General features: G+C 35.8%; 4 protein-coding genes and 1 pseudogene across 5 annotated transcripts; 3 read left to right on the top strand and 2 right to left on the bottom strand.

Annotated features, from left to right (window-relative positions):
* Positions 1-1675: 1675 nt before the first annotated feature.
* On the top strand, positions 1676-2035 carry LOC111499465 (cyclin-dependent protein kinase inhibitor SMR14-like). Its single transcript, XM_023151033.1, has one exon. The coding sequence runs from the start codon at positions 1676-1678 to the stop codon at positions 2033-2035; it is 360 nt and encodes a 119-aa protein (XP_023006801.1).
* A 1436-nt stretch (positions 2036-3471) lies between these two features.
* LOC111499548 (uncharacterized protein At3g17950-like) lies at positions 3472-5522 on the top strand. The gene is made up of 3 exons (XM_023151124.1): positions 3472-3767; positions 3872-4021; positions 4973-5522. The coding sequence occupies exons 1-3, from the start codon at positions 3756-3758 to the stop codon at positions 5435-5437; spliced, it is 627 nt and encodes a 208-aa protein (XP_023006892.1). The 5' UTR covers positions 3472-3755; the 3' UTR covers positions 5438-5522.
* A 1031-nt stretch (positions 5523-6553) lies between these two features.
* LOC111499545 (putative E3 ubiquitin-protein ligase XBAT31) lies at positions 6554-11569 on the bottom strand. Its single transcript, XM_023151119.1, has 9 exons — positions 11481-11569; positions 9138-9505; positions 8903-8962; positions 8730-8801; positions 8534-8655; positions 8321-8461; positions 8133-8240; positions 7697-7925; positions 6554-7265 (listed from the first exon to the last, which is right to left on the bottom strand). Exons 2-9 carry the CDS (start codon positions 9315-9317, stop codon positions 6840-6842), a joined length of 1338 nt encoding a protein of 445 aa, XP_023006887.1. The 5' UTR covers positions 9318-9505; positions 11481-11569; the 3' UTR covers positions 6554-6839.
* Positions 11570-11620: 51 nt separating this feature from the next.
* On the bottom strand, positions 11621-15273 carry LOC111499547 (probable protein S-acyltransferase 15). Of its 2 annotated transcripts, none has more exons than XM_023151122.1 (11): positions 15077-15273; positions 14862-14996; positions 13720-13786; positions 13442-13538; positions 12927-13023; positions 12675-12758; positions 12564-12610; positions 12386-12451; positions 12197-12256; positions 12031-12082; positions 11621-11939 (listed from the first exon to the last, which is right to left on the bottom strand). In XM_023151122.1, the coding sequence occupies exons 1-11, from the start codon at positions 15234-15236 to the stop codon at positions 11851-11853; spliced, it is 954 nt and encodes a 317-aa protein (XP_023006890.1). In that variant the 5' UTR covers positions 15237-15273; the 3' UTR covers positions 11621-11850. The 2 variants fall into 2 exon arrangements, with proteins under 2 accessions (XP_023006890.1, XP_023006891.1); XM_023151123.1 differs by having other exon boundaries at positions 12564-12604.
* A 739-nt stretch (positions 15274-16012) lies between these two features.
* LOC111499464 lies at positions 16013-17881 on the top strand (annotated as a pseudogene).
* The last annotated feature ends 1601 nt before the right edge of the window (positions 17882-19482 follow it).

Raw genomic sequence — 19482 nt, 5'->3', positions numbered from 1 at the left:
CTCTATATTTTTAAATATTTAAATTTAATCTATATATTTTCAGAAATATTGAAACTAAAAATGTGCATTAAATTTCGAAACGACTTGAAATATTATATTATATATATTTTTTTATAAAGTATCTTTTCCGTGAATTTTGATTCAACTTGTAAAAATAATAATAATTTATTTTCTATATATATTATTTGAAAAGTTTTTTCAATACTGAAATGATTATTCATAATTATTTCCAAATTCTAAAAGGTACATGTTGGGTGCCACGTCACTATCTCAATAAATAAATAATTGGACCTAATTAAGTATGATATTATTATGTTAATCATTCATTTTAATTTAAAAATAAATAAATAAATATTTTGAAAATTAAAAACAGTTAAAAACACACTAACTAAAATTAGATAACATTAATAAATCTTAACCGCTTAAATTATATGGCTATTATTTTATTTGAAAATATTGGATTTTTCTATTTTAAGAAAGTGAGGGATAAATAAATAATAATAATAATAAAAAAAATTAAGGGTAGGTAAGTAAAATGGAAAGGGCGATTTGATTAGCCAACTAATCCACTTTAACAGGACCGTTTAATTAATAATCCGGAAATTTGAGGCCTAAGGGGGCCTCCATAAATATTTTAAAAAAATAAAAATTATCCGAAAATAAATGAAAAAAAAAAAAAAAGAAAAAAAAAGGCAGCGCCAAATTTTGGCCAAATTCTTCGCTGCTGATTGTTCTTATTGCTTTTAGTGAAACTGAAGCAATCCCAATTAGGATTTCTGTGGGTCCCTCTCCTCGTGTATTATATTATTTACCATTTTTTTAAAAATTAAATTAATAAAATAATATATCTATCCGAGCATAGATAATCAATGAGGGGCAGACAATAACTTTTTATTTTATGCTGGTTAATTGTTTTGATGCTATTTTAAAATTTTTAAAATTTTAAAAATTAAGATGTATTAATAAAACCTCGGACTATTTTAGGGTATATAGTCCTTGTTAGGCAAGCTCGCTTCACCTTCTTCTAAAAGAGGGAAGATCCAAGGCAAATACTGTTAGACGAACACGACTCTCTACAATGGTATGATATTCTTCTAAAAGAGGGAAGATACTGTTAGACGAACACGACTCTCTACAATGGTATGATATTCTTCTAAAAGAGGGAAGATCCAAGGAAAATACTGTTAGACGAACACGACTCTCCACAATGGTATGATATTGTCCACTTTGAGCATAAGCTTTCATGGTTTTGCTTTGGGCTTCCCAAAAGGCCTCATGCCAATGGAGAGTGTATTCTTAGATTATAAACCCATGACCATTCCTTAAATTAACCGATGTGAGACTTTCATCATCCAACAAATACAACAATGCCCACGAAGGTTTAAGGAACAGAGAAGACGTATGTCGACCTACCTAATGTGGTAGAGACCGAACCAACCTTATTAATTGAAAAGTGTTCATTACTATCATTTTCAAGAAAAGAAATAATAATTAAATAAGTGGTGAATTAGTTTATAATTGGTTGTATTTTGGTTTGGATTCTTCACATGATTTTGGTGGGTGATTTCAACCTCCGAACCTTCTACCCTTCCTCTCTCTATAAATATCCAATTAAGCACTAATCAAAATCATTATCATAAAATAGTCTGATTTTAAAATTTTGATTAGACCCATAATGGAGCATCATCCCCAAAAGGAAGACAAGTTTGAGATTTTACTCTCCACTTTGGAGCTAAAGTTGCAGAGTTCTTGTTTTCGACACGAGGACGAGGAAGAAGAAGAAGATTGTCGGGATGATTTCGTCAAGACTCCGAGATCTTTGGAGCCTGCAGTGGTTCTTCAGTGTCCTCCGCCACCGAGAAAACCCAGGAGGTTGCCGTCGGCGAAACGGAAGGCCGGTGTTGGCCGGTCGATCTTTATGTCGCATAATTGTCTCTTCCGCGAAATGGAGGTTGATTTGGAGCTGCTGTTTCCTTCGAATCAGCTTTATGGCGGTAGGATTGTTAAGAAGGTGAAACGACGACGTTTCTTTTGAATTTGTTGTCGTGTAGTTGTTCCTGTAATTTTATTATTTAATGCAAACTGCATGGGTTTTCAATTCCATTAGCATTTTTTTTTTTAAATTTTCCATTAAATATTCTAAATCTTCATTGTTTTAAGATAATGTGTGGATAACAAATATTTTAGATATAATTAAAATTATCTTTGTCGGATTTAAATTAATTTTAAAACATTAATTAATATATGGTTTTATATTGCTAAACGTGATGTTCAGATATAAAAACTGATTTTAAATATTTTAAAATTCAATACATAAGCAAATTTAGTGGATTGTAATTTAAAAAGTTGTTAATAAGGAAATATTTTAAAATTCAACTGTTAATGGGCTCCGACATTCGATCCATTGGACCTTGGCCCAGTATATGAGTAACTTGGGCCTTGCAAATCTTGTAAAAGCCCACAGTACAATTTAAATTAATTTTCAGATAATCATCAGTTAATTAAATAAAAAGTTATTACAAAAAGGTAAAAGATGATCTTATTATTGTCAGAAAAAACAATGAATTAAAATTCAAATACTATATTTGCAATTATTTACCTTATTAATTTAACAATGGGATAATTTTAGACGAAATGAACCCATTCAAAACTAAAACTTATTGGAAGAAGCCTAACAAAATTTGGGTCATCGTATAAGGACCCGGGTCAAGGAATTGAAGCTCAATAGGCTAAGAGTCAGCATGATTGAGAGACTAATTGAAGATGTGTCCACAACTCATGACATCTTAGTTCCATCTGGTTTGATTCATCTTTAACCTAATTTATAAGAAATATTAAAAAGTTCTCGTAAAAATATATGATTTCATCTATTATTCATTCGGAGATGATGTGACAAGTACCATAAAAATATATAATTTTTTTTTTTATTTTGCAAGTCACAAATTTAATTATTCCAATTTTAAATTGTTGAAAAAAATAAACACAAATTTACGTAATTTTCAAAAAAAAAAAATACAATTATTCATCATTATCTTTAAAATTTTGATTTCATTATTGTAATTATTATTAATATAGGTATTTTGTTGTTAAACTTACGTTTATATTGACATTAAAGTTTATATATATATATTTTGTCTGAAATGACATAATTTATTTTTAAAATATAAATAAATAATTAAAAAATATTGGTGGGGTTAATTTCATAATTTGCATAAGATTAGGGTTGAATTTAATAAAATGAAAAGTTTTAAAAGTGAACTCAATTACAGTGAGTACCCTTCTCTAATCTGCCCGATCATCATGGGGTAAAGCGACGCCAAATTTTCTTTCCTAATCTACCCCTGTACCGTCCACCTTCTACCAAATCATGAGGGGCAAAACCGTAAAATCCAGGGAGACAGTTTCTGAAATTGGGGCTTTGCTTTCTTCGATAATATTATGCCAAAAGAAACGATTCCTACAAAACCAAGAGACGAGGAAAAAGAAAAAGAAAGCGAAAGCGAATCAAAAGAAAAGCAACAGAAAAATGCTTCCAAATGGGTAATAATCCTAAGCCCTTTCCTTCCCTTTTGACCCATTTGAACTTGCTTTCTCTAACCGCCTCCAAAATCCCCTAATCCATGAAACCAACCCGATTTCGTCTCTGTTCATCCAAATCTCATATTGATTTCTTCGCTAATTCATCAGTAGAGAAGGAAATGACAAGGCCTCTGTGTCTGAAATGATATCGGATTCTTCAATAATCAAGTCCGAGTATGGCTCAACAGGTATTTCATTTGGATTCTTCATGTGGATCTCTCTGTTATGGGGTTTTGTTTGATCGGATTGGTTTTGTAGTTTTGGAATGATTTGTTGTTGATGTTGATTGAAGGGAGAGGGATGGCCTCTTGGTTTACAGCCTTTGAATCTAAGAGTTGGGGTACCTGGAAACAGGGACTATTTGGGATCACTGTCTTTCAACACTTTGATCACGGCTTCTCCTATTTCATTCACTGATTCTTCATCTGATTTGGACACTGAGGTCAGTGTATTTCTTACTGTTCTTGTGTTTTCAGAACAGTGATTATCAGATCTGGGAATGTTACTGTTTAGTCTTGTTCTTTGTGTTTATATCTCTTAATGCATGAAAGTCTTTGAAAGTAATGTGGATGGAGTAGCAAATAAGTGATTGTTGATCTTTTGATTGCTTGTTTAGTTCATTGGGTCCTGTTTTTGTGAAGCCATAATGCTGAGTTAAGTGATTCAAAGTTGTTTATGGTAGTAGCAGAGGCATCCCATGTGGTGAGGATTGTTGGGAGAGGAGTCTTACGTCGGTTAATTAAGAGGTTGATCATGGGTTACGGGTTTAGTTCCTAACATGGTATTAGAGTCATGCTCTTAACTTAGTCATGTCAATAGAATCCTCAAATGTCGAACAAAGAGGCTGTGAGTCTCAAAGGTATAGTCAAAAGTGACTCAAGTGTCGAAAAAATTGTGTACTTTGTTCAGAGGGCTCTAGAGAAGGAGTCGAGCCTCGTTTAAGGGAGGTTGTTCAAGGGCTCCATATACTTTAGGGTGACTAGACAATATCATACTATTGTGGAGGGTCGTGGTTCCTAACATGGTATCAGAGTTATGGTCTTAACTTAGTTATGTCAATAGAATCCTCAAATGTTGAACAAAGAGGTTGTGAGCCTTAAAGTGTAGTCAAAAGTGATTCAATTGTCGAACAAACAGTGTACTTTGTTTGACAACTCCAGAGAAGGAGTCGAGCCTTGATTTAAGGGGAGGCTGTTCGAGGGCTCTATAGACCTCAGGGTGGGTAGACAATATCATACCATAGTAGAAGGTCGTGGTTCCTAACATTTTATGTCCTTAACTCAACATCTGATTGTCGAAAGAGGTCAACAATTTTGTTACCAAATTTGAATAGCCACGATTATGACTCGTGACTATCGATCTTACATCGTCGTGCCATTCGTTAATGTTGCAGTCGACAGGATCATTCTTCCATGACAAAAGCATCACACTAGGGAGTCTAATAGGAGTTTCAAACATTTTGGAGCTCTCAAGAAGATCAATCAGAGGAAGAAGAACAGAGAGCACAAAGAACAAGAGGAGCAATACCAGATCAAGAACATGGCTTTTCTCGTTATGCTCGAGGGACAACACCGACGCAGATAGCGTCTACAACGGCCCGTCGTTAGGCCAATTCTTAGAAGAAGAAAGAAGAGCAGCAGACGAAAACAGGAGAAATCAAAGTGTAATGATGTATGGAGGAGATGAAATGGAATTAGCTCAGTATGCTCCAGAACCAAACTCCTTATTCATCAATGGCTGTGTGGCTCCTCCTCAACCTAGCCTTGGTTCAGATGCTCAAACTGGGAGAAACGGCGGAACTGAACCACCAAATGACCATGGAATTGCTTTGCTTTGTTCTTGGGTTTGTGGACACTGAACTTGCTTTGATATTGATTGAATTTCTTGCCTTTTGAAACAAATAATGATCTCAATTTACAGTGAGCCTTTCTTTCTTTCTTCAATTTCTCGTGGAATTCGTTAAGCGTTCGTTATATCTTCTTACTAATCGTTGTGTACACTCCGTCTAACCACCAGATACAAACATAAGCATAATTCAATGGATAAATGTATTAAATTATTAGACATGACGTTAGGTTGGGTTCGATCATTTGGTCTTTAATTTGACAGGACAATCATACCGAAAGAAGGGACGTTTCTCGATAGCTAAGGATATCTTAAAATATAGAGTAAAATGCAATAATCATATATATATATATATATATATATATATATATATATATATATATATATATATATATATATATATATATAGTCAAATTAGATTAGGTTTTTGTCAATTTAAAATTGAATTAAACCCTTTTTTGGTTGAAAACGCAATTAGAATTAGAATTGGGACGTGACGTTGTCTAAGCAACTGTTTCTTTTTAAAATGGTCTAAATAAATGATATTAAAAAAAAAAACAAAAAAAATTAAAAAAAAAATGTTTTGGTTGTCAAGTCCTAATCACGTTTTACACTTAATAAACCTAATTTTAAGAGTGTTTTTTTAAAAAACTATAGTTAAACCTTTTTGAAATTTTAAAAATTAGCATTAATACTCTTAATAATTCTCATTAATTTCGTGTATATATATATATAATTATTTTTTAAAATATTTTAACGTATTGACAAATTATTAGTATAATTAATATGCTAATAATTCAATAAATAAATAAACCAATCAATCACCCAAAACTGGATCCGGCTTTTCATGCATATATAGTTTAAATAATAATAATAATAATATTTTATTTTAATAGTAAATGAAAAAAATTCGTAATTGCTCTGATAAACAAATCGCGGAAAAAAATTACAAGTCAGAGTTGAACGTCTTGATCTCAAAGCCTTTCCTCCACCTCCTCCACGTGTCGAAGTCAGACGTCATAAATATAATAAAACTTATCCAAATTATTTATTTAATGAGAGACATCATCACGTGACCCCCCCTAAGCCACGTGCCTTCACTCCTTCCATCCATTCAAGAATTTGGATATTTTTCATTCTTTTAAATAAATAATAAATAAAGAAATCAAATTACAAAAACTTGACCCACAAAGACAATACTCACCACCAACTTCTTTGCTTAATATCTCTCCTTTTCCCTATTCTATAAGAAAACATGGACTTTATTTATTTATTTATTATTTTTTCCTTCTTATATTATTTATTGATGGGACCCAACACCAAATTCAAGTCATTGAATACTTTGATCTTTATGCAATGCGAGAAAGGGTAAAAGGGAGCTTGATTGATCAAAAAGATGGTATGATTTGCCATTTTCACCTACTAACCAAGCTTATCTTATCAACTGATTGATCATCGTCTGCGGCAGCTATCCGTCCAGAGCCACGGCCACCATTCATCTTCCCGAAAGCAGTTATCGACGACAACCCTTTCAAGCTGCTACTATCACCCTCACTCAAGTTCACACCCTTCCTTCCCTTTCTCTGCTTGGATGGGCTATTAGTTTCATGATCATCAACTTCCTCCATTGTTTTCGTCTTGGCGATGACCAAACGAATAATGTTGCTTCGGCAAAACGGGCAAACTGGGGGTGTTATGCAGGCTGTGGACGGATTTGGCTTGCTGTGGCAGCAAAGGGAAAGGGTGCATTGAGCACACATGACATGGCCACAGCTTTGAACTTCAATTTTGGGAGCTTGTTCAAAGCAAATGGTGCATAGCTCTGCATCTCCATCACTGATCTGCAAGAACCATAGCAAGCAAAGCAATGCTAATAATTGTTCAAAAGCTCAGTAAGTGAAGAGAACTGATAATTGAAGGTGCAGATAATGGGACCATTCATCACGTGTCTCCTAAGAGTGTAAGTTGAAAAAGCTCTCCAAGAAACAAATGAGAAGTCTACATTACATCAGAGATGCTTTCAGAAATAAAGTGAATTCTGCCAAATTAGGAATGCAATGCCACTAATAGTGACAAGCAGATGGGGAGTTCCAAAAGCTTCAAAACCATAACAATCAATCACCATGAAAACTTTGAATCATGATACTTACTCGAAAATCTTCGATTTAAACTCAACTTTATAGTGCGAATCAAAGTAGCCCACGACGTTTCGAATGCCCGATGGCTGCCGTGTTTAAAATCTACTCTAAAAGTTAAAGGAATTCTTGATTACCTCAGACAAATTGTCAACCACTGTGTCAGGAGTTGCCTTCAAGATGCTCTTCTCCCTCTCCCTGTTGGCCTCCATTAATGCCTGTTCTAATAAAGCCTTTGCTTCTTGATGAAGCTCATTGATAAACTTCAAGGGCGATGGCCAAACAAGTGGCTCAGTGGATGAAGGATTCAGCAAGGCTGCACAGGTTCCATGTCTGTGCTTCATAGCAATTACATAAGGAATTCTCCTGTAAACAGAGAGAAAGACACATTAATTAGCTTAATCTGTAACGGCCTAAGCTCACCGCTAACAGATATTGTCCTCTTTGGGCTTTCCCCTCAAGGCTTCAAAACGCGTCTGCTAGAGAAAGGTTTTGACACCGTTATAAAGGGTGTTTCGTTGATTATGTGCAGCTAAAACAAGGTTATGATGTAAATTGGTATTTTGATGATACCCAGTGGAATCTCTCTGAAGGCGATCGGCCCCCCAAGCCAACAACTCCCTGATGCAATCCAAGGACCCTCCACGAGCTGCTAAATGAAGGGGTGTGCTTCCTTGGCATCTGTTCATAGAATTTTTTTTCTTTTCAAATCCATCTTTACACGAAAGGAAGCTAAAAAACTACTTGATTTAGAAACATACCCATAGCCACCAGTTGAAGCACTAACAAGAGCTCCATTATCCAACAGAATATGAATGCATTCAGGTCGTCTTTGACGAGCTGCCAAATGCAAAGGGGTTGCTCCCTTGCCATCTCTAATATTCACAAATCGTACAAATCCCCTATTTCACAATAAGTTAATCGATGAGTTCACCTGAAAAGCTAATGGGTACTTTAAAGAGATGGACAAATACCAAGAAGCAGAAACAGGGCTTGATTGAGCAGCAGAAAGAATGGCTCCTAAGCAATCAAAATGGCCATAATGAGCAGCATAATGCAAGCAAGTCCGCCCGTGAAGGGAGTCAAACTTTAAAATCTGAGAAGATTCATATCCAAATTAGTGTTTCGAATCAAGCTTTTGTAAACAGCAAAAGAAATGGGAATTTATACATTTGCTCCAACTTCAAGGAGCTTCTTCACACAGGAGATCTTTCCATGCATTGCTGCCAACATGAGCGGAGTCTGAAAGAAACGTTCGCATTCAAGAATCAAAATCCACTGAGAACTGAGAAGAAATCATTTGAAAGTAACTGAAAAATTCAAATTAGAATAAGAAACCCCACCTGCTTGTGACGATTCAACAAATCCGGATTGGAAAATCGTTCCAAGAGCAAAGAGAGGATCTAATAATGATAAAACAAAACACACAAAAAACAGAGTCCTCATCAGAAACAGCTCAATCAACCACATTCAATACCCCCTAATCTCTCAACATATGCACCAAAACGAAACAAAATCAAACGAAATCGAAATCAAACAAAATCGAAATCAAACAACAAGAAAAACACAAGAACACACCTCGATCTGGCCATTAGCAGCGGCAATATGAAGCGGAGACTGACGATCATAGAGAGTGGTATTATGCAACAGAGACGGTTCGTTCTTCAGCAAAACTTGAACGATTTCCAAATCTCCGCACTGGACAGCACTAAACAATCCATTCTCATGACTCGCACTGCAACTCAGCCCCTGACCCATGTTCTTCCTCTGTTGAAATCGCTCAGTAGAGAGCAGAAGCAACTCAGCAGAGGTCCCTGCCGCAGCCTCTGACCTCCATTAAAGACGCTCTTCAATCAGAAATTGAGGCCACTGCCACAGAATACAAAGAGGTCCATCAGGTCCATCACTATATACTATCGGGTCCCAAAAGGGGGAAATGGAGAAGCCTGAAATCGGGAAAACAGAGAGAAGCTGAACGTGCCAGTACGGAAAGTTGTAATACTGACTGCGGGCAGAGATCGGATATTTTTCGGGCAGTTAGATTCCTAATGTTGCGCGATTGACCAACAAGCCATACACTAATGTTCATTTATTAATTTGTTTAGGGAATAAATGTTCATTAATTAATTTCTCGAAAACTTCTTTTCTTTTTAATTTTAGTAATTTGTTTGATTAAATTACTTGATGCTGTTTTTCATTTCATTTAAATAATAATTTTAGTAATTTAAGAATATATTTTTATTATTTTATTTTTTTACTTAATAATATGACTTCTTTTAATTCAATAATATTTAATACAAGAAAATTCAAACTCCAATCTCTTCCACTAAATATACATCTTTGATATACGCTCAAATTGACAACCATCAAATACAGTTCATTTATGTAATAGCTCCAGTCCATCGTCAGTAGATATTATCCGCTTTGACCCATTAAATATTGTCGTCAGCCTCATAGTTTTAAAGCACATCTAGTAGAGAGAGATTTGCACACCCTTATAAGGAATGATTTGTTCCTCTCTCCAACTGGTGTGGTATCTCACAATCTTATTGTCTGTTTTGACCCATTACATATTGTCATCAGTCTCATGATTTTAAATCACATCTAATAGAGAGAGATTTCCACACCTTTATAAGGAATGATTTATTCCTCTCTCCAAGTGATGTGGTATCTCACAATCTACTCCAAGGACTCAGTGTCCTCGTTGACACATCGATCGGTGTCTAGCTCTGATATCATTTATAACAACTCAAACCCACCACTAACAAATATTATCCACTTTGTCACGTTACGTATCGCTATCAATCTTACAGTTTTAAAACGTGTCTACTACAGATAAGGTTTCTACACTCTTATAAAAAATGGTTCGCTGCTCTCTTCAACCGAGGTGGGATCTCACAATTTAGCTCAAAATATATGAATATAGCGGAGTAAGGAAACAAGTCTAGAGCCTATAAAATTCGTTTTTTCTCTTAATGATGGCATTTAATTTTTCTGATTCCCTTCCCTACTTCCAACACCCAAAGTCTTCTCTCCCTCCATCTATAAATTGGAGGAGATTATAGAGCCTGATAATGAGGTTTAAGTAAAGCAAACATTGATTAAGAGAGATAATAAACATTTGATAATGAGGTCTAAGTAAAGCAAACACAATGTCTCTTTTAATTTTTAACTCTCTTAAAGTATCCAACTTTTTACTGTGTTCTTGAGAAATAACATTATGTTATCATCATTTTTGTCTGCTATATCTTTTTCTTTTCCTGATCTCCTTGTAATCGCATACTTAGCCCCCTAAATATTTTGTTAATCTCATACTATTACTCTCTAACACAATTAGTTATGTGAGATCCCACATCGGTTGAAGAGGGGAGTGAAACATTACTTATAAGAGTGTGAAAACCTCTCCCTAGTAGACGCGTTTAAAACCGTGAGGCAAACGACAATACATAACAGGCCAAATCAGACAATATCTACTAGTGATGGGCTTGGACTCTTACAAATGATATCAAAACTAGATATTGGGCGATGTGCTAGCGAAGACGCTAGGCCCCCAAACGGGAGTAGATTGTGAGCTCCCACATCGGTTGCAGAGGGGAACGAAACATTTCTTATAAGGTTGTGGAAACCTCCCTAGTAGACGCGTTTTAAAACCGTGAGGCTGACAGCGATACATAACGGGTCAAAGCGAATAATATCTATTAGCAGTGGGCTTGGGCTATCACCAACCCACTCCCTAATCTCTATCCTAATTGCCCATTTCCACCCCCCTTAGATATTGTATGACTCCCCTAATCTATTTCTCAGACCACTAATCTGAAAAGATAACGTATATTCTTCATTTTCTTATGCAGGTCATCTCAATACATAGATACCAAATAACAAAAACTATAAGAGAATAAACAAGGAGAGAGGTGAATTAACCTGGATACTTCAGTCAATTTGATTTCCTTTGTTAGTGTGAGATAGAAAGTTGCTCCTTTGATTTCGAAGCTGGGTCTAGGCTAATCAAACTACAAAGTTTGGAACTGATTAGAGTGGTTATGAGCAAGTACAGAGCAAAATATGATCAATATTTCCTTTCCTATACATATATTTTAAGAATATACAAGATTCGAGTCCGTTAGAGCATAGTCATTAAAGGCACCTATAATATTTTTAGAGGTTAAAGGCTCACTCATCCACTCCACATTTGTTGTGTTAAAAAATATACAAGTTAAGAGCATGGATAATTATTGAAACCAGTAAAAACTCATTGCCGAAGAATGCCAAGATCAATACTCAAACACTAGTCTCAACGTTTTGACGCCATAAACTCCTTCAAATTCTGTAAAACTCCTTTGTCATAAGGGTTTTTGAACCTCACTTCACTGGACTTTTCACCTGCAGACCACCGAGTTGCAACTAGTTGTATAAACATATATATATTCCCATGATTAAAGTCGTAGAGAATATTTTTGCAAGGTATTCTTACCATGCGAAGACTGGATAAAAATTTGAAATTCCGGGTACCTCTTCCAGTGAATCTGAAATGGAGGTGATTCATGAGGTGAATTGAACGAATCACTAAAAGGAAAAATTTTAACAAAGCAAGACGAGATCGTAAAAAGTTTAGTGCCCCATAGCAGTTAGGAACTTACCCATTCATCTGTTCTGATATTGAAGCAGATACAATACATGTGCCACAGTAAGAACAGCACCTAAAAGTTGTAAAAGATCTATCACATTTCAAGTAAAACAAAATCTTGACAGGTTTTGGATTCTTAATGTCCTGTGTCAACTGGAATTAAGCCTCCTATATGCAATACAAATAAGCGAAAGAAATACACCTGCCATACTAATTGTAGAATGGAGAATAGCATGGTGCTGCTGGCCACTTTCCTTGAGAGACTAATCTGAACAATTGATTCAAACGGTGTTAGCAGCAGTGGCGCAGGTTCTAAACAACTCATATGGATTATAATACAAATCGCGACAGCGACCAAGGAAAAGTATGCAGAGGCACACCTCTAGCCTAGTTCCATCGCCATCAGGAACCACAAACTGCGCTGCATCTGAAAAATCGGTTAAGTACTGTACGATGAAACTTAAGATGGGTTCAGCTAAAGATAGACTTACATTGAGATAAACACACCAAGTAAGTTGCTTCAGTCCAGAGAAATCCAATTAGTAGAACCATGAAGAGGAGATAATTTTTATGCCCTGCACTACAATCACAAGCAAGTTACGCTATTTCAGCCCAAGTGAAGATTCTAATTGACTTGAAATTACAAAATGAGACGATGCTAACCTAAGTAGATAAATTAAATAACAGTTTTTCCTATAAAAGATTTAACTAAATCTCCATCATTGCCATCATGTACTATTTACCAATACAGTTTCCAAATGCAGGACAATGGTGGTCAAAGCCTTTAACATATGCTTTGCAGATCTGACAGCATCTCACCCTATCACCCAATTCAGTATCCTTGGAAGAAGAACATTAACCAAAAGTTATATCAGTCAATTACTGAAAGAAAAGAACAAGAACTTCCATGGTAACAGAAGTACCTACAACTTAAGCAATACCCATTATACTTAACATGGCCTTGATGCAGGAAACGTTGGATAATATTCAAGTTAAAGGTTAAGAACAGGATAAATTTCGCAAAGTTCTAATCAGGAATCACTTAAAACAAACACAAAAACAGAAACAAGATGGGCAGGTAATATGAAATTTTGTATGATGGCAAAATATTTGTTATTTTCCTAAACATGAGAGAGAGAGAGAGAGAGAGAGAGAGAGAGAGGGAGAGAATCTACTGCTTCAGTTGAACGCCTGAGATAAGGACTACTCGTTGATATTTCAAGACACTGTAACATAATAAGCTCAATTAAATTTCAACCTGATGGTAAGTGTCAATTTCTGAACTTGAACTTTGGGCAATTAAATCCGAAGGGGATGGACTATATGATACCAAACCAGGATCACTGGATAACATCCTGCCATTATAAACCTGTCTGTTAGAATAAGAAATAGAACACCAGACAAGCAGGCATCATGAGGTAATAACATAAGATATTTCCCGCGAAATATGAAAAAAAATCAACTACAAAACCTTGCCTCCGTTAGTTATGGAGAAAAGGAATTCTGAAGAATCAACAGAAAAGTTGGGAAACAGACCTACAAAGGCCAAAAATGAGCAAGATTATCTGCCCATTAAACAGAAGATCCATCAAATGTGTAGCAGCTGCAAAGCACACAAGGTATTGTTATTTAGACTACGCAGAATAGATAGCTCTGTTATATTTCTTTTTGTTGGATGATGAAAGTCCCACATCGGCTAATTTAGGGAATGATCATGGGTTTATAAGTGAGGAATACTAACTCCATTGGTATAAGACTCCAAAGGAGTCGAGCCTCGATTAAGGGGAGGCGTGCTTTGTTCGAGGGGAGGTGTTGGATGATGAAAGTCCCACATCGGCTAATTTAGGGAATGATCATGGGTTTATAAGTGAGAAATACTAACTCCATTGGTATAAGACTCCAAAGGAGTCGAGCCTCGATTAAGGGGAGGCGTGCTTTGTTCGAGGGGAGGTGTTGGATGATGAAAGTCCCACATCGGCTAATTTAGGGAATGATCATGGGTTTATAAGTGAGAAATACTAACTCCATTGGTATAAGACTCCAAAGGAGTCGAGCCTCGATTAAGGGGAGGCGTGCTTTGTTCGAGGGGAGGTGTTGGATGATGAAAGTCCCACATCGGCTAATTTAGGGAATGATCATGGGTTTATAAGTGAGGAATACTAACTCCATTGTTATGAGGCCTTTTGGGGAATCCCAAAGCAAAGCTAATTTAGGGAATGATCCTGGGTTTATAAGTGAGAAATACTAACTCCATTGTTATGAGGCCTTTTGAGGAATCCCAAAGCAAAGCCATGAGAGTTTATCTCAAAGTAGACAATATCATATCATTGTGGAGAGTCGTGTTCGTCTAACACTTTTTTCGTGCAAATTCAAATACATTGGCGGGAGAGTAGAAGGAGGGTAAACTCTCATCCCTCAAATCCAATTGAAGAAAACGCAATTAGAAAGTGGGGAAGCCAACTAAATTCCCGCCAGTCGAATAGGAAAAAATAAATTGAACACTAATTATTCGTTAGTCTTCGAATCTAAATAGCAGCTTGTACTCCTAAAATGACATTTCAGCTCAAATTTACTAGTAAACTATCACGTTATTCCAAAGTTTTACGTCTTCCAACATTCAGATCAATCAAGTTCTGAAGTAGAAACACAAGAAGCAAATAGAATCTTGAGAAAAGAACCTTGTCGAACAATAGCTATGTAAACCACCCAAACAAAAAGTACACTGCAGAAAACGAACGCCGGAGCTGACGCTCGAACTCGAAGAAGCCGCCTGCACCATCCTACTACCCCTACAACAGCTAGAAGTAATAGAGCTGCAATATCAAGACAACCTCTCAGTGAATGGCAACAATCAAATCAGCTTCAAGGAAGAACGCAAGAAATAGAGAAATACCTGAAAGTAGAAGTTGAATGAACACGGGCAAATCGAAGAAGAACTGAGGAACGAGAAATTGACTGCATTGAGTTAGTAAAACAAGTATGAAAGAGACTACACAACGGCCGATCAGCTCCGGCCAATTCGCCGATTTCTTCCGATCAAGTAATTCAACCATTTGTTTTCAAATCAAAAATTCTTTGCACTTGATTGTGATTCGCTGAGAGAAGATAGCCGATGCCGCCCGAGGAAGAAGGACAATTTGGGCTTTACATCGCATTTTGGCCCATTATTATCGGCCCATTAGCCCACTAAGCTTCAAGCAGGTAGACGCCCAAAAACATGGTACATTTACCGATCTGCACCCTACGCTATATTGAGAAAATAATTAAATAAATAAACTCAAAAAATGTGAATTTTGGATAATAATTAAACGTAACGTTTGCATAAATTGGAATATAATATATTATTCTTAATTATATTATTGTTATATAATTAATTGCACAATTAATTAGGGAACCAAATAAATTAAAATAAAATCATGAATGTGGTGTGAGAAACTTAACTAGAAGGGTAAATTGGTAAAAAAAAAATTAGCCAAAAATATCCACCAAAGCTATCCAAGTCACCTTTTATTCATTTTATTTCTAAGACATAGCATTATTTAATTAATGAAATAAATTAAGTGTAAATTATATTATTCAATCTATGATTATAAATTTCAAAATAATGAAATAAATTTAAAATAATACTCATAATACGAACTTTTATTTATTCTAGTAAAAGCAAGGAAAATTTTATTTTAATATTTCATTTAAAAAAAAAACTTAATTTTAAATAAAGGGTACGGTTGTAATTAAGTTAATGTAAGAGGGATAAAGAAGACAGTAAATTAATCTATAAATTCTCCGTTTAATATGGCAAATAATTTTTTTTGTTTTATAACAATTTTCAATGTGGGATATGAATCAGGCGCTGCCGAATGATACCGTGAGAGCTCTCGCGTCGTTTAAGGAAGCTCTGGATTCGACCAAGGAGTTGCTTAGACTTGGGAGCGAGGGGAGCTAGATTTGTCTGGTGCGTTTACTCCATTGTTTGTGTGCTTTCTGTTTAAACGCTGTCTGTTCTGCCTTGCAATGTTGTGAATTGATGAATTTCGTTCCGATTCCGTGTTGAATCTTTAATTGTTTCGGATGTCTATTTGGCAAAGTGGAAAATTAAAAAAAAAATTATCGCAGATTATCGGCTATTGTGATTTTCAGAGCCTACTTTCGCTTCCATTTGTATCCGCAACAAAACATTTTGCTTAGGCTATAAACAATGTTTCGATGGACATCCTCCGGTTCAACACACTTTGCTGACGCCTTCAATTCGATTAGACGACATTCGCATTGCAGCTGTTATCTCGTACTTGCACCTTGTATTAGTTTACGTATGATGCCGATTACAATGTGATTCACGATTTCTCTAGATTTTACTCGTATGTAATCTAAACTTGGAATTTTGTTTTGTGTGATGATATGAATTAGGTTCTGTCTAAATTTCTGCCTTTATTCTCAATTGATCATCATGATTTTGGATTGGGAAAATGAATGTGAGACAAATCTCGGCAGCCGATCAGATTATTTCTCTTTTTATGCTCTATATATTGTTTTTGTTCTAATCTTTTTTTTTTATTCGAACTTCAGGCCTTGGAGAAAGAGCAAAATTTGAATCAATTTCACAGGATGACAGCAAGACTAGAGAAAGCTCTGAATGAAATTTCACATGAAGATCTTGATATATCTGATGAAGTTAAGGAGCAGGTAAAGGATTTTATCATTGCGCTTTTTGTTCTTAATATCTTTGAAATGGTTTTCTAGCTGCTCTCGACTGTTGAAAGATTATAACTTAGAAATCTTTATCGATTGAATTCTGTGCCATGGAAGTAGAAGGTAAAGAATTAGGGTATTAGGGTATAGCTTCAGACTTTCTATCAAGAGACCTGATAGTTTAAAGTATTCTGAGGTTTGAATAAGCTATTAATGTTTTATACCGTTGTTTGCATATCTAAGTCTTCCCGAGTCCAGGTTGAGGTTGTTCTCTCTCAATTCAAAAGAGCTAAAGGAAGGTTTGATACACAAGATGCCGTGCTGTATGTTAACCACCACTCTCTCTATAACAACAGCAAAGCGTCTGTACTGAACCTTCTGTCTTTATGGGATTGGCTGAGAAGTTGGAGCTAATGGATATAGCTGATCTTACTCGAGAGTCTCTCGCTTTACATGGAACCGTTTCAGCTAGCAATGGAGATCCAGGGGAGAAATTTGAGAAAATGTCAATTCTATTGAAGAAATCGTGTGGGGCCTTTGCTGAAGCTGGTGCAATCCCTCCCCTTGTTGGCCTCCTTTCAACAACGAACCTCCTCACTCAAGAACAGGCTGTGACAATAATAAGAGAAGTATCATGTCCTGCAGGACAGCACCTGGCATAGTCCATGAGCTGAAGTCGGGGAGTATGGAAGAACGTGAAAATGCTGCAGCCACTCTTTTCAGCCTTTCTGTTGTCGACGAATATAAAACAATAATTGGTGCATCGTGAGCCATTCTGCTCTTGAGGATTATTGGGAGTGTGTCCCACATTGGTTAATTTAGTGGAAGATCATGGGTTTATAAGTGGGGAATACTATCTCGATTGGTATGAAGCCTTTTGGGGAAGCCCAAAGCAAAGCCATGAGAGCTTACGCTCAAAGTGGACAATATCATACTATTTTGGAGAGTCGTGATTCCTAACATCCGCCACGTATTACTCTGCTCAATGATGCTACTCAAAGGGGGAAGAAGGATGCTGCAACTGCTCTTTTCAACTTGTGTTTCTACTACCAAGGGGAGAAGGTAAAGGCAGTCAGGAGTCCCACATTGTTTCCACACTGATGCAGCTGTTGACAGAATCTAGAATAGAGATGATAGATGAGGCCCTGGAAATTTTAGCCATACTGGCCAGCAATTCTGAAGGACGTCCCCGTTTTAGTCGATTTCATTGCAACAGGATCCCCTAGGAAGAGGGAGAATGCAGCTGCAGTTTTGGTGAATCTTTGTGCAGGAGACAAGCGACATCTCGTGGAAGCAAAGAAGCCCGGAGTGACTAGTTTGCTAATAGATTTGGCATAATATGTCACAGACAGAGGTAAGTGGAAAGCAGCACAATTGCTCGACCAAATAAACAGGTTTACATAGCAGTAGAAAGAGGCTAAGTCACAATCTTTGTCTCGGTCTCAAACTCTGACACCCCAGTTGCTGCCACCACCTTCCACAATTCTCAACGTAGGAAGTTTGTCGAGGATTGTTGGGATGGAGTCCCACATTAGCTCATTAAGAGGACTTCATACCTCTTAGAAGAGGCCTCTCAGTATTGGCTAATTAAGATGATGTTTATAGGTTTACAAGTAAGGGTTATAGTTTATGCTTCATACCATTATGGAAATATGAGTTCATATTTGTAACCAAGCTTGGGTTTCCATTAATGGGTTAGTTTCTTTCTCTCATTATACACATGGAAGAAAAGCTAGTCTACATGTTCATGGGCAGTTTGAAAGTGGAGAAAAGCACATAAAATTCTGTGCCATAATTGGGGTTGATTGGGGGTGGTGTGTGCAGTTTGAGTCTGCGTGCTTTCCTTAGTTTTGGCTGTCACCCATTTCTATACACACACTCTCCTCTTCTATATTCTGCCACCCTCCCTTCTCTTTACCTTCTTTTACTTTCCCACTTTATTCCCTTCCTTTGTCTTCCCACCTTTTCTTCTTTTCTTTTTTTTTCTGCTCTTTGGAACACCCCTTCCAACTCCCTCCCAAAACCCCCCATATCAAAAACCTTACTCTCTTTTATATATATATATATATATATATATGACCATGCATTCATTAGAGTATATAATGGAATAACTAACCATTAATAAATCTCCTAATTAAACTTAACTGAGGGAGGCTACTTTTATTTGTGTTCTTTTTGGTAATCAAGTACCTTTAATTTCATCCTACACTTTTATTTTATATATATATATAAATGTTCATTTAACTTGTTTGATCGAAGTCTTGCAGAAATTCATTTTAAATAAGCTGAAAAATCTTTGTTTAAACGAAAATGAGAGACGAAATAAGGAGATTTTTTTCCGTTAGATTAAATGGTATTGGGGATAATATTATATTTCCGTCTCCAACAGGACCTCTCCCAAATCCTCATCCTACCATTCTTTTATATATATATTTTTTTTAAGGACATTGATAATTTGAAATTTTATATTTTAGAAATTACGGTGAATATTATATTATATTTTTATTTATAAAATATGGATATATTAAGATGTTTTTATATTATTTAATATAAATTATTTTAAAAGATATAAATTGTTAATTAAAAGTTCTTTCAAATGAATATTATGTGGGT

Source organism: Cucurbita maxima, unplaced genomic scaffold, assembly GCF_002738345.1.
Source record: "Cucurbita maxima cultivar Rimu unplaced genomic scaffold, Cmax_1.0 Cma_Scf00027, whole genome shotgun sequence".
Lineage (NCBI taxonomy): Eukaryota > Viridiplantae > Streptophyta > Magnoliopsida > Cucurbitales > Cucurbitaceae > Cucurbita > Cucurbita maxima.
This window is presented reverse-complemented; position numbering and strand designations above follow the sequence as displayed.

Excerpts from the sequence above, each read along its gene's own strand:
- LOC111499547 (XM_023151122.1), bottom strand. The coding sequence starts at position 15,236 with ATGGTTGAATTACTTGATCGGAAGAAATCGGCGAATTGGCCGGAGCTG. Across the intron at positions 12,452-12,563 it reads GCGATGGAACTAGGCTAGAG|ATTAGTCTCTCAAGGAAAGT; the intron begins GTGTGCCTCTGC and ends TCAATTGTTCAG. Across the intron at positions 12,083-12,196 it reads ATATCAGAACAGATGAATGG|ATTCACTGGAAGAGGTACCC; the intron begins GTAAGTTCCTAA and ends CCTCCATTTCAG.
- LOC111499465 (XM_023151033.1), top strand. The coding sequence starts at position 1,676 with ATGGAGCATCATCCCCAAAAGGAAGACAAGTTTGAGATTTTACTCTCC.
- LOC111499548 (XM_023151124.1), top strand. Across the intron at positions 4,022-4,972 it reads CATCTGATTTGGACACTGAG|TCGACAGGATCATTCTTCCA; the intron begins GTCAGTGTATTT and ends TTAATGTTGCAG.
- LOC111499545 (XM_023151119.1), bottom strand. The coding sequence starts at position 9,317 with ATGGGTCAGGGGCTGAGTTGCAGTGCGAGTCATGAGAATGGATTGTTT. Across the intron at positions 8,963-9,137 it reads CTGCTAATGGCCAGATCGAG|ATCCTCTCTTTGCTCTTGGA; the intron begins GTGTGTTCTTGT and ends TATCATTATTAG. Across the intron at positions 8,241-8,320 it reads GCTTCAACTGGTGGCTATGG|ATGCCAAGGAAGCACACCCC; the intron begins GTATGTTTCTAA and ends TTCTATGAACAG.